The 14,029-nt window shown below is 29.8% G+C and overlaps 1 protein-coding gene across 1 annotated transcript in view; it reads left to right on the top strand.

Moving 5' to 3' along the window:
• The window catches only part of LOC107453528 (spectrin beta chain, non-erythrocytic 5 kst), a 189,975-nt gene that overhangs the window by 168,992 nt on the left and 6,954 nt on the right, over positions 1-14,029 (top strand). Inside the window, exons 66-76 of the mRNA XM_071181673.1 lie at positions 1,048-1,248; positions 2,311-2,406; positions 3,581-3,715; positions 4,785-4,967; positions 5,657-5,848; positions 6,648-6,803; positions 7,920-8,137; positions 9,049-9,337; positions 10,618-10,800; positions 11,814-11,936; positions 12,497-13,646. Coding sequence (XP_071037774.1) covers positions 1,048-1,248; positions 2,311-2,406; positions 3,581-3,715; positions 4,785-4,967; positions 5,657-5,848; positions 6,648-6,803; positions 7,920-8,137; positions 9,049-9,337; positions 10,618-10,800; positions 11,814-11,936; positions 12,497-13,646 — 2,926 coding nt within the window. The remainder of the gene's footprint in view (positions 1-1,047; positions 1,249-2,310; positions 2,407-3,580; positions 3,716-4,784; positions 4,968-5,656; positions 5,849-6,647; positions 6,804-7,919; positions 8,138-9,048; positions 9,338-10,617; positions 10,801-11,813; positions 11,937-12,496; positions 13,647-14,029) is intronic.

The raw sequence follows: 14,029 nt of genomic DNA, 5'->3' as shown, positions 1-14,029 counted from the left end.
AGTTTATTTTCTGATAATTTTCTATCTCACATTATGTGTACATGCACACAGTTTTCTTAATCCATTTTTTTTCTGTATAATTTTGAAAAATAATTTCTTATTCTCAATTATGTTTTCTGTAATTGTAAATTTAATATACCGTATATTCCGGCGTATAACGCGCACCCGTAATTTCTAATTACTTTTTTTAAATTTTAAAATATACTCTTCGTATAAAGCGCATGAAAATTTGGATGGTACATGCGCAATATCTCGTCTTTCAAGATCGTAAATAAAAAGTATTTTTCCCTATCTTTTACGAAAATAAAAGAACTGAATTTGACATGTATGTGAGGGTAGAATTGAAAGAGCAATAATGTGATTCTGGATGGACAAAAATGGTGTTAAATTGTGGGTATAATTGTCCGTCCTGGTTGCGTTAGAAAACCACAAAGCCTTTTAGAGTGGGACATGTTTAGGTCCCACCTTACAGATAATACAAAAAAAAAATTGTAATTATAATACAAAAAAATTTTAATAATTGTAATTGATAGCGGAAGACGAATATAATGAACTATTTATGTAATAACGAAAATAAATGAAGTATATAGATAAGGGTATGTTATTTGACTATGATTTTTGTGTTCTATTGTATGTACACGATGTTTTCATTTGTTTTTATTAGGTCTACTTTTTACCTGTAAGCACTTGAATGAAAAATTTAACCAAAACAAAAAATTTAAATATTTTTCCTGAAATTTAATCATTTGGTAAATGACAAAATCTAATGTTTAAAAAATAAAATTAATTCTCTTTGACAAAAATTATAAAACTTTAAGCATTCATAATTTTTTAAAATAAAAGTATTTTTCTATATTTGAATTTTTTTAATCTATAATTTTTTATATTCGGCGTATACCGCGCACCCGTAGATTCCAATGTTATTTTTTGTATTAAAAGTCCGCATTATACGCCGGAATATACGGTAAGCGTTTCTTATGCATATATCATAGGTAAAGTTTCTTATGCATATTATATATTAAAAGCTTCTTATGCTTCCTATTATAGGCACTGGAAGCTGAAATTCAGGCCCATGAACCTCTGATAAGCACAGTGATAAGCAAAGGCAAGCAGATGATACGCATCGGACATTTTGCATCGACCAGTGTGGAGGCTAAGCTGAACCAATTACAATCTTCCCTTCAACAATTGAAAGATTTATCTAGCATAAGAAAGTTAAGACTTCTAGATGCTGTGGAATCTCAGACAGTAAGCCTTACCATAATTTTTAATCCTTTAATGTTAAATTTTATAACTGGCATTGAACAACCGATTCAATTCTGAGTTTAATTCTAGCAATGTTCAACTCCGTTCTTGTAATTTTCATTAGCATTGAGACATACTAGCTTTTGTGGAGTTCTTTTTAATGGAACTCATCTGCATTTACGTTAGTACGAGGGGAAAATTATGAAAACATCTCATAGTTAGCCTTATGGCAGCTGGTTTCTACCATGAGCATATTTTACATTGGCTCTGTATTTGATGCAAATCAGATGCAAAACTGGTATCGACCAGCCACCGCTTTGATTCGAACCTGGGTTAACTAATTGCGAGGCAAATGCTCTGTACCCTAAGCAACCACAGCTCTCTTTTATGTTTATTTTATTTTATAACCATCGTTAGACATCGACCCAAATTTCAGTTAACGACTACCGATGTTCAACTTTGTAATTTTGAATCCAATCCAAAGGACAAGGGAACTCCTGGATCAGAACCCCAGAGGTATTGATTTGCTATGGGAACTTGAAGGACTTAATGACCCCAAAAGATGTAATGTGCACCAGTTGCCATTTTATACAGGGATTCTTGGCAGGATAGATTCGAACTCTCGTTCTGATGAGCACAAGTCCACCGCCCTACCAACCAGGCTACTCCGGCTCCCTTTTAATGTTCATGTAAATTTCTTTTGTAGCAATCATATCATAAGATCTGGCTGAATGTTTTGTAACAATTATTTTATTTTATCTCGATTAATAAACAGCCTTACCATGTTGTGGTTGGCTATAATATTCATCTCAGTAATCTTTTAATTTGAACCTTATAACTTAATTTTTTTATTGAATCCTATGGTATTGTGTCGTTCACTTGCAAAATCGACTAACGTTTTAAATTTTTGAAATATTTTTAGTTTGTTTGAAATCTAAATATGTGTTTGTGCTTTATTGTGTAATTTCCATATATTATATGATTGTTTGCACTAATAAATATGACAATTAGTGTTGTGGATAATAATTTTTACTAACTATATTAACTTAAAACTTCTTCTTTCAGTTTTATTCAGAAGCAGCTGAAGCTGAATCTTGGATTCGAGAGAGAAAACCCCTTTTAGCAAGTTCAGATCTTGGAAAGGACGAAGATTCAGTGCAGGTAATTAGATTCAGAATATGATCACCACATAGCTCATTACATACAAGAGCAACTAATCAATATTTTGGTTAAAAAAATGAACTTTGAATGAAAAATGAGCATTTTGTGATATTTTTGTTTACTTTACCACAATGTCTTTTAAACTATGACTAATTTAACCATGTTTGCTAAAAAATCTTTATTGAAATAGCATTTTTGCACTGATTATTGCTTGCTTGAATATTTAAATAAGAATTACGAATACACAATGAAGCCTTTTTTTTAATTAGCCTTTTTTTTTAATAAGTCTTTTTTTGTTGTTCTAAAATGTTCAGTTTATTTTTATTTAGAACTCCCTTTTTAAATTAATTAAAAAATCTTTTAACTATCTATGATGAATAAAATACTTATTACTATCCAAAATTATGAATAAACATAATACACAACATTTCAAGTTCATGTAATGTCAATCATAACTGGAAAATAATGCAGTTTTTCTGTTTTGCTGACTATAAAAATTTCTAAAATTCCTTATGGGTGAAATATTTAGTGCATTATGCAACAATTATCATAAAATTTATTATTTCGTAAAATCTACTGGATTTTTTTCTATCCATGCTGGTAGCTATGAATTAGTTTTGCATTGAAATCTGTTGCAAAAAATGTCAACATACAAAATTTATTTTTATCCCCCAAGATTTATTCTAAAACAATTTATCAAGGAAATGAGCCTAGGTTTAAACACTGTGTAAGTTCACACCTGTTCAATCTTGTTATTATGATAAGTTTAATCAGTACTAATACAATCCTATTTTTAAACGTATTATATCAATATAAAAGTGTACTTTATTTTTTATTATGTCAGAATGTATTTTATTGTTTTTCTTTATTTTTTTTTCAACTTACCCTTTTTGCTGATAAAGAAACACTTATTTATATTAAAATGGTATTTCTATTTGTAAATTAACATAAATTTTTTGTCATGAATTCTTCTTGATCTAATCATAAGTCATCATAATTTTTATTATGTTATTTTTAAAATATAAAAAGAAATGGCATTTGAAACTTATGTTGTACACAAAACTCGTTCACAATTTCCTTACTGAATCTGAATTTTCAATATTTTTTTTTCCAAATATTTAATTAGACTAATCATTTGCAATAATCTAATAATTTTAATTGATTTATTTTTCAGTCTTTGTTGAAGAAGCTAGATGGACTTGAAAGAGACATTGACAATTACAATAACAATATCATCAAGCTCGCCAAACTGAGTCAGGGTCTGATTGAAAGAGGTCATTTTGATAGTGAGAATATACAAGAGAAACAGGTACTGCTCAACTTTGTTTATCCTTTTTTAAATGCGTTATTCCTTAAATATTGTTAGTAAATAATAAAATATCCTAAATATTATAACCCTAAGCATTATTAGTCAACGTGATTCTACTTTTATGAGTTTTATTTTAATTTAACAGGACTAAAATATTAAAATAATACTAATGTTTTATGCAATTTTCTAACGATTAGTTTTTATTTTACCAAACTAAACGTTAGTTGTGATTGTTTTTGAACATATTTTTTCTCTCTCTATAGGAGAACATATTTGTATTCAAAACAAGTTTTTTTTTTGTTTTAAAATACCCAACCATAATAATAAATTTTATTTTTTAAATCTACTTTTTTTAATGCTTAAAACTAATTATGTTTTAATCTACTTTTCTTATATAAATATTTTATACCGTTTTTTATGAAGCCTAATTATTTAGACTCAACATAAATTGCAATTTTTTGGAACACATTTCTTATTAACATAACTGACGAAAAAAAACATTCTAATGTTGTTGTCGTAGGTTGTGATTGTTCTTATTTTCCAGTGGCACCATCGATGGCCAAGAAGTTGACTTCTGCCACACCTATACATCGCACCCGTTTATAGGGCGGACCCATTCATGCACTTACAGATCATAATTTTGATCTGAACCAGAGAACGATCAATCTTCACTTTAGTACCCCCAGAGGTATAATTTGTTATGGGAACATGGTGGATTTCGTGAACCGACACATTTAACGTGCACCAGTCACCATTTACTACACAGGGAGTCTTTGGCCTGCTAGATTCGAACTTCTGTTCTCACGAACATAAGTCCAGCGCTCTGCCGGCCCCAAACCTTTCTAATTAAAAAATAATTAATTATAAAAATCTAAGATTTGAATAATTTTAAACCATAATTCACAAATTTTCAAGATTCTACAAAGTATTTCATCATTACTCTCAAAAAGTTTGTAATCATTTTTTTAAATAAAAAAAATCATTGTTTGTTTAGATTCCATTTTTTATTCATTATCCGTTTGCCTTACTATTTTACATAACAATAATTGTCTATTGTTTAAAATTTCAGAAACAAGTAGAGATCAGCTACAATGAATTGAAACAATTATCTGAAGAAAGAGGATATCGACTGCAAGAAAGTAAAAGGTTATTCCATTTCTTACGCGATGCTGACGAAGTCGCTGCCTGGATACAAGACCAAATGGTGATTGCCAGTTCTGAAGATTATGGCAAGGATGTTGAACATGTTGAAGTAAATCCTTACTACTTTTATAGAAAATTTGTTTTAGTAATTTTTTAATCAATGCATGTGTGTTTTGTACTAAATTAATAAGATCTTTTAATTTTTTACATTTTATTATCAGTCTTAGAAATTTCTTGTTTTAAAACAGGGTTGCCAATCCATAGGGAGAATAGGGAAAACCTGGGAAATACTGGGAATTAAAAAAAAAAATACCCTAAAATAACTAGAAAAATGCAAAGAATATAATTTTGTTTCTTACTTTTATAAATACAAATTATAGCTTAATCTATGGGATATTTAAGAATGATATTTCAGCTATACTAAACTATTTCATTTACTATAGCATTATTTAAGTATGTTCAGTTGTTCTTTTTTCCTCTAAGTTTTTTCATCAAAACTAGTATAGTTAGACCAATATAGCTCACACANCACAGGCTTCTATTGAGCTTACCAACATTCAATAAAAATTTCATATGGCTAGGAGGAAAATTAAAATTTTTGGTTTTGAACGTCCATTGTCCCCTTTAATATATTGTTTATAATATGTACGGGGAAAACACAGGGAATTTTTTTTCCAGATTTGAGTGGCAGCCCTGTAAAACTTAGTTGTAAACAAAATATTAAATTTATAAGATTTTTAAATTCACCGCATTTCATTCATTAAAAATTTCATGTTTTTTATCTGCTTTGTATTTTAGATTTTGATTCAGAAGTTTGAAGGATTTCTGAGTACCGTCCATTCGAATGACGACAGAGTTGCAAATTTGGAGAATGCAGCTGCAACATTATTAAAAGAGAATCATCCAGAATCTAATAGAATTATCTCCAGAAGTAGTGAAATCTCGCACATGTGGGAAGAACTTAAAGAGTGTGCTCAGTCAAGACAAGAGGTAACATTATTGTGATAGCAAATTACATGTCATTTCACTCCATTCTGTTGGTGCCATTTACATATTTTTTTAAAAAAAATTTAAGTTATTTGTTAAATAAGGGGGTAGTGACACATGTGTGAAAAAAGTTCGCTGGAGATATTGATATTTACGATATGAAAGTTGCAATTTCATAATAATAAAAAAATCAGTAGAATGCTTTATGCTAAAAGGCAAGAATATATCACAAGATCTCAAAAATATTCCTCTAAAAAATCTAGAGAAAAAAAATTGTAAAAGAAAAATAATGTAAAAAATTTTTTTTAATAAAAATATGAGCCTTATATGTGGCATTACTTGATATTTAAATTAAAAAAAAAAAAACATTTGTAAAATATTGTAGAATTTACTATAAAACTTTTTAACACAATACTGTAATGAAAAATAATGTAAAAAAATCAAATGTTTTCCAAATATGAGCCTTATATATGACTCGATGTTTCAATTAAAATAAAAATTATAAAGTAATGTAGAATTTACTATACAACTTTTAACACAATACTGTAATGAAAAATAATGTAAAGAAAGCAAATATTATCAAAATATGAGCCTTATATGATTCTACTTGAAATTTAAATAAATTGGGAAATAATATCGAATTTTCTATACAACTTTAAACATAGTAATGTAATGAAAAATAATGCGAAAAAAATCAAAATATGAGCCTTATATATGACCCTACTTAATTTAAATTTAGAAATTTTTTTTTAAAAATAATGTAGAATTTATTATACATCTTTTAACACAATGTTTATTGCAGGCTCTTGCTGGAGCCAAGCAAGTTCACACTTTTGACAGAAGTGCAGATGAAACTATTAGTTGGATTCTAGAGAAAGATAATGTACTATCCAATGAAGATTATGGTCATGATTTGGAAACTATACAAACTTTAGTCAGGAGGCATGAAGGTTTTGAAGTAAGTTAATTGATAATTGCTTTTTAAAATTATTTATTGATTACATTCAGTTTCATCTTGAATAGTACAGGTTGGTCATGTTTCGAAAAGTTCATATTCTATATTAAATTGCATTATTCTTTAAAATGATAAAAGTTGAATAAATTTAGAAACATTGAGGTTCATATAAAGCTTTTATAATCAGGTATAGCCTCGATATCCCAGTCATTCGTTTATTTATTTATAAGACATAAACATTCTTTATATTAATATTTAAATACCAAACTACTGAACTTCTGTAAAAACCTGTTATAATGACAATTTATAATTGGCGATTGAAATGGGCTACAGGTGATGTAGAGCAGAATTCTTCACCTATGGTAACACTTCGCACGCTTTCACCATTGGCACGTGGAGAGTCATAGGAGAAGGAAGTACGTTAGTTTCTCTCTTGATTTTTAAATTGATTAAAAACTTTTAAGTTGGAAAACTAATTGGAACTGAAAACTGTATTGAACATTGTTTTAAAAGAAAGCATTGTGGAAATTTAAAAAAATATTTTTAATAACTAAATACAAAAAATCTTTAAAAGAAAGGTCAAAATATCATAGTACATTCCTATATGACTAGGACGAGAGATATGGGGAAAGGGTCGAGACATGGAACCAGTCTTCTCCCCAGATGGCGTAATCGAGTGTTGCGATTGCGAATAGCAAATGAATTCATCATTAAAGTGAGCTTGAGGTTATAAGCAAACACCCATATTTAATGTTAGAATACACAATAGAAGGACTAAAAAAAATGAAATGAACACATTTATATATTTTCTTTTATTTTGAACTATTTGAGGAAAAAAAATCTAATTTTAGAAAATGGAAAAATTAAGCACTTTTTAGAAACAACCAGTAAAAAAAACACCCTTAAGGGCTTTTAAAAATCGAAAATAAGCACCTTTTAGTGCTTTTTAAAAATGCTTCACACCCTGAATATCTGTGAATGTAGTGATGCACTTTCTAAAACTGGTAAAGAAATTCCTATACTTATTGGATTCATTTTTTAAAATATATAGGTTATTATTGTATAGGTTATCAATGGATAAGTTACTATTGTATAACTAATAAATGTATGTTTTGGCAGAGGGATTTAGCAGCTGTAAAGGAGCAGGTTGTAGCTTTGGTAGAGGAAGCCAGGAGACTCGCTACTCAATTCCCAGATGCAAAAGAGCACATTGATGTCAAACATGAAGATGTCGCTGAGGCATGGAATCAGCTGCTTGAAAAATCAGCTGAAAGAAAAGATAAACTACAACAAGCAGAACAGTTGCAGGCCTATTTCGATGACTACAGAGAACTCATGTAAGAACTTAATTCCTTCTAGCAAAAAGCCAATTTCAGTTTTTTTTAATTAAACCGTTTTTAAGGCTCTAAAAGAGCACATATTTTTAACTAACTCTTCTTAGGTTTTTTAAATTCTGGTCATTGGTGCAGCCTAGCCCTTCTTGACTTCAGTCCACTATATTGATAGTAAAATATAAATTCAAGATGTTTTTCAATTTATTAAATCATTTTAGTTTAAACATCTTATTTTTAATATGAATTGTTTATATTAAGGCTGGGCCATTCTATAGAATAACTAGTGTAAAACCTTTAGATGTTCCGTACTATGACTAAATAAAGTATGTAAGTTCTCATGTTTCATACTAACTTTCATGTAATCAAAAAACAACAGGCATTCTTTACAGTGACTTGGAAAAGTGTTGTTATAATTCTCATCAGAGGGTACAGGCAAATGAAGTTCAGAAGAAAAGCAGGCAGCCCAGGGGAAATTTTATGAAAAAATTACTACAAAATTTTTATTATAAAAAAAATGTGTCACTTCACAAATTATAATTATTACTATTTCAATAATATACTTTGATTTCTATTATTTTTAACGCATGCGCTAGATCTTTAAAAAAAAATTCTTAGTTAAAGAAAAAATTTTAAGCAGTACTTCCTAAAAATATTTTTAAAAAGTTAATGTGTCTAAAAAGAGAAAAAACGCAATAATTTAGGGGGAAATTTCAAGCCAAAAAAGTGTTTTGGAGAGAGATTATAGGCTCTAAGAAATATCTACACTCCTGATTTCTTACATTTCATGCTTTGCATATTTCATTATATGCATCATTTCTAAAAAAAACATTGGTATTCTAAAGAATGCCTTATGAATACAAGCATTCTGTAGAATGACACGCATTGACATTTACATATACTTTAATTTGTAATAGGGCATGGTCTAGTGAAATGATGGCTCTCATAACATCTCATGAATTAGCAAAGGATGTCGCAGGTACAGAGTCGCTTGTGGCTCGCCACAAAGAATACAAAGCAGAGATAGACACACGGCTGGACAACTTCAACAAGTTTTTTGAAACTGGCGAAAGTATCATAGACTCTGGTCATTTTATGGCCGATGAAATCAAAGACAAAATTCATAGGTTGAAAAGTTCACTGTCGCAACTTCAATCCACTTGGGAGAAACGTCAAGTTATTTATGATCAAAGTCTGGATGCGCAGGTACATTATCCATTTCATTTTAACTTTTTCTTTCTTCTCAATATTCGTGTTTCTCGAATACCTTGAATTGTGTATAGTTTTAGATGATAATTTTTTTTTTGTTGCCCTTTTTCTTTTAATTTGTTTTTGCATTTGAAATGTGCCTATTTGTGAGATTTCATAGTAGAAATGTTAGTTTTATACAATATTTTTTTTGTTAAATTTTGAAATTTTTAATTTTACCCAAATAAATAGTGAACACATGTGATAGCTTCAAATCTACTGTAGTGATGCGCAAAACCACAATTCAGATTATGAAAAGCTGGTAATTTTATTTTGCCAAATAAAATTATTCAATGTTCAAAAAATGGTAAAGATTAAATAAAAAATAAAAATGATTTTCTGACTATTGTTAAATAAAAATTTAGTATACGAATAAGGTATAAGAATGTTTTAAATGTAAGTGATCATAAATATTAAAATGCTCATCGTCAAAGTTTGTTTTCTTATTCCTTTTTTATGCATATTTTTTTATCCATATGTTATTAATTTATTTCTTATGCCATATGAAGTTACTCTCTTAATAAAAAAATAGTATTTTCTGTTATATTAAATGTAACACAAGTAACTTTTGATTTATTTATTATTTTTAACGCAAATCTTACATGAGTCTGTCCAGGCCAAATTTACTACCGTTTAGCGATACCTTCACAAATTCAACTTTAGGAAATTCACAAAATACTTTTTCATAAAATGTAATTTTTATATCCCTTAAGAAACGATAAATCCATATTTCTGTGTGGATTTTTTAATACAATTTTTAATTTCCACAAATTATGTCTAAATTTTCGCAAAATAGGTACCTCTTAGAAAAACAAAAACCTAGACAAACCCCTGTCTTCGTTTATTTAAGAATTGAATAAAATGAAATGAATTTTATTCATTTATTTTTTTGTTGAAACAATATACAAACTTTACTTTCTAAAAATATATTGACACATATGTCCTTGCTTAAAAACCCCTGTAATTTAGGTTAAAATTTCAAACGAACAAAAAAAGAAAACTGATATCTAGGGAACTATTGGGCTCTGAGAATTTTTTATTTTTCTACATAATTGTTAACATTAATTACTGCAACTGATTATCACATCTGATTAGCACCATTCATTAATCTTTATTCGTAATAGTAATTAATGGAAAATTGTCTGAACAATAGTGAAAGATTGCTGTACACTAAATTTAAAGTAAATTTCTTTTGAATTCTTGTTTAATCATTAATTTTTATGATGTTTCTTTTTTAGATATTCAAGAGGGATGCTGAATTACTAGAAACTTGGCTTTCTAGTCGAGAACCCATACTGTTCAACAAAGAATGTGGTGATTCCATATCTGATGTTGAAGAACTTATTAGGAAACATGAAGATTTTGAAAAAACTATTGAAGCACAGGAGGAAAAATTCCTGGCTTTGAAACGTATTACAAAGGTAATTTATTGTTTTTAAAATTTAAAGACGATTATATGCCATATTATGTTAATTTCGTGAAGGGAGATGGGAATGTTTGGTATTGATATCTTGGGAAGTTATGAACCAGTTTTGAGTTTTTTAGCTCAGTTTTACCAACTAAAATTTTGTAAAGTTTTCAGGGTTTCCACTCCACAGGAAGAACCTGGAAAATACAGGGAATTTTAAAATTACCTAAACTAACAGGAAATTTTGATTTTTTCTTTACGAACTTGAAAAATGCAGAGAAATTTGTTTCTTATTTTTGTCTTTTAAAAATTGTGACTTCTCAATGTTTAATATACCAACTATACTAAAATATTTCCTTTACTATAGCATTATTTAAGTATGTTCAGCTCCTTTTTTTCTCAATTAAAAAGTTTTTTAATTCCTGAAAGTTTTTTCAGCAATTAAAACTATAGTTAACTTAATATAGCTTGCACAATTATGTTTCCTCTTAATATATTGTGTATAATATGTACAGGGAAAACGCAAGGAATTTTTTTTCCCTCCAGATTTGAGTGGCAACCCTGAGTATGGTTTTGCTTCATTTTTCCTTTTCCTCACATTTAAAGACTAGTCTTTCTTTTAATATAAATACATAATGCAAATTAAGTAAAATGAACCTTGTTTATCTAAGATTGAAACAGATTTCAGGATTTTTTCTAATTTAAAAAAATTTATTTAATTAAAACATTGACTTATGTGAATGCCTAACTAACAAGTAAGAAAAGTAACTTCTTTAGCTATAGGCTATAAGAAAATATTCTAAGACTAAATTAATCTATTAATGCAGCTTTAGAGCAAAGCTTCAAAAATAAGTTTTAAACCATAAAATTTTAGGTTTTTAATCAATTAATTTCAAGTTCAATTCTAAATTTCTCCAATCACCAATGATTATCAACTCTTTCAAATTAGACATTCTTTAGACAAATAAACATTCTTTGTATTGTTTGTTATGCGAAATTAAACCCATCCCATCTCTATTGTTTTAGATTGAAGATGCATTTACAAAACAAAAGCAAGAGGAAGAGCAGAATCGAAAAGCTGAAGCTCAAAAGAAAGAACAGGAAAGACTTGATGCAATAAAGAGGAAAGAGCAAAAGAGAATTCTCGAAGTAAGAAAAGATTTTAATGAATGTAAAATTATTAATTTAGTTGATAAAAAACAAATTAAGCATATCTGAAAACCAAAGATAATTAGAACGATATGATTTTAAATAGTATAGATTTTAGTGTATTAAATGTTTTGAGTTCATAAATGTTAATTTCAGTAATTAAGGCACTGTGACGTCATTATTTGGGCTCAGCTGATCCCTGGTGGCAGCTTTTCTAGGAAGTAAAGGCAGAGCCAATGCACAATGCTGATCACATTACCACCATGATGCTATTTGATCTCGGAAATTGTGAAACTTTAATTACCATGGCTGACTGTTGCAAGAATGCATTGCTTTTTTTAAATGTTAATATAAAAGTTAGATTTAATTCTAAATTACGGATTTACAGGAAGATTATAGAAAAAAAAAATAATTCAGTGAGAAATGTATTCATAAATAATTTTGTTTTATGTTAGCTATGAATGTGAGTAAACTTCATGTCTTCGTTTTAAGTGTATTCAAAGTTTTATTACAATTTAAATAAATTTCAAATGCAATGATTGTATTTTGTTTTCTTACAGGAAAGACGGAAGGAGGATGAAAGGCGACGAACACAAGAAATCGTTCTCAAAAAACCTAATGACGAAAGACCAATTGAATTTGAAGTGGACGCTCCCTCCCCTGGTCTCATTCCCGAAATCCGACACCCACCCGGGCTCTACCGATCTCCGAGTCAGAAAAGTTTAGATGGCGACAACAAACTATCGGTCAAAAGAGGAGAAAGCATGAGGATTGAAAATTTGGGAGCCTGGAAACCGGAATCACCCGCTCACATGAAGCGATCCGAGAGCATGAGGTTAGACGAAAGACAAAAGAAACCTAAACGAACACCGAGTTTCACCACACGCAGGCGTACCCAAAGCTTCCGCCGGCAGAGAACACCGGCTGATTTACCACCAGTCGAAATCGAAGGGTTTTTGGACCGGAAACAGGAGTTACAGAGTGGTGGAAAAAGGGCAACTATTAGATCCTGGAAGACTTACTATACTGTCGTCTGTGGTCAACTTTTGTGCTTTTTTAAAGACAAAGAAGCATTTGTGGACAATAGTGCTGCTGCACCCCCTGTCAGTCTACTTCAAGCCAAATGTTCTAAAGCCATTGATTACACCAAAAAGAAACACGTGTTCAGGCTTCAGCTGGTAGATGGTGCTGAATTCCTATTCATGGCCCATGACGAAAAGACAATGTACGATTGGATGAATAAAATAGCGTTCCACGCAGCTTTGCCTCCCAGCATGCAACTTATGCGATATGAAACTCATAAAAGCAATAGCTCAGACAGTGTTAACTCCAGTCTTAAGGCATCTGTTGCGAGTGAAGACAGTGCTCATGGAATGCACGCCAATGACCTGCAAGACACGACATCTGCAACATCCAGCCAAGCTTCCACTCCAGAGTTCAGGCGTAATGTAGCCGCAGCTCAGTCTACTCAAGAGAGAACTTTGTCAAGTAGGCCACATCCTCCCCCCTATGAGGAGGCTTTGTTGAGGGATAAGTCTAAACCTCCTATACCGCCTAGAAATGCTCCTCCTAGATCCATTCCTGATCCTCCCCATAAAACTAATGGTAAAGAATCAGCAATATCTGTTAAAAGTAGAATAGAAATGTTTCAAAATCAACAGCATGCAGTACCGCCCCCTATTGCTCCTAGAGTAGTTTCATATCCTAATAGTGAGTACTCATTCATATTAAAAGTTTTTGCAGAAATAAATTTTTTTTCTTCAAATATTTGAAAAGTATTTTTGCAAAATTCTTAAGTATAGGGACAGAGTTTGTAGCATTCTTAAAAACTACTTAAAGGTACTTTATTTCGATTCTCATTTTTAAAAAGTCCTTATGTTCCCTTTTCCAAAATGAGATATTTTTTTATCATGTCTGTTTTTGTCACGAATTATGCCAAAAGTGTTGTTTTCACCCTTTTCTATTCAATGTTTTCACAATTTATGTATATAATATAATTAGAATATGGGCACCAACAAAAAAATTTCTTCCTATCATTGAAAGTTTGTATATATTACATACATATGAACTTTCAATAATAGTAAGAAAATTTT

The sequence above is a fragment of the Parasteatoda tepidariorum genome, chromosome 6 (assembly GCF_043381705.1).
Source record: "Parasteatoda tepidariorum isolate YZ-2023 chromosome 6, CAS_Ptep_4.0, whole genome shotgun sequence".
Classification (NCBI taxonomy): domain Eukaryota; kingdom Metazoa; phylum Arthropoda; class Arachnida; order Araneae; family Theridiidae; genus Parasteatoda; species Parasteatoda tepidariorum.
This window is presented reverse-complemented; position numbering and strand designations above follow the sequence as displayed.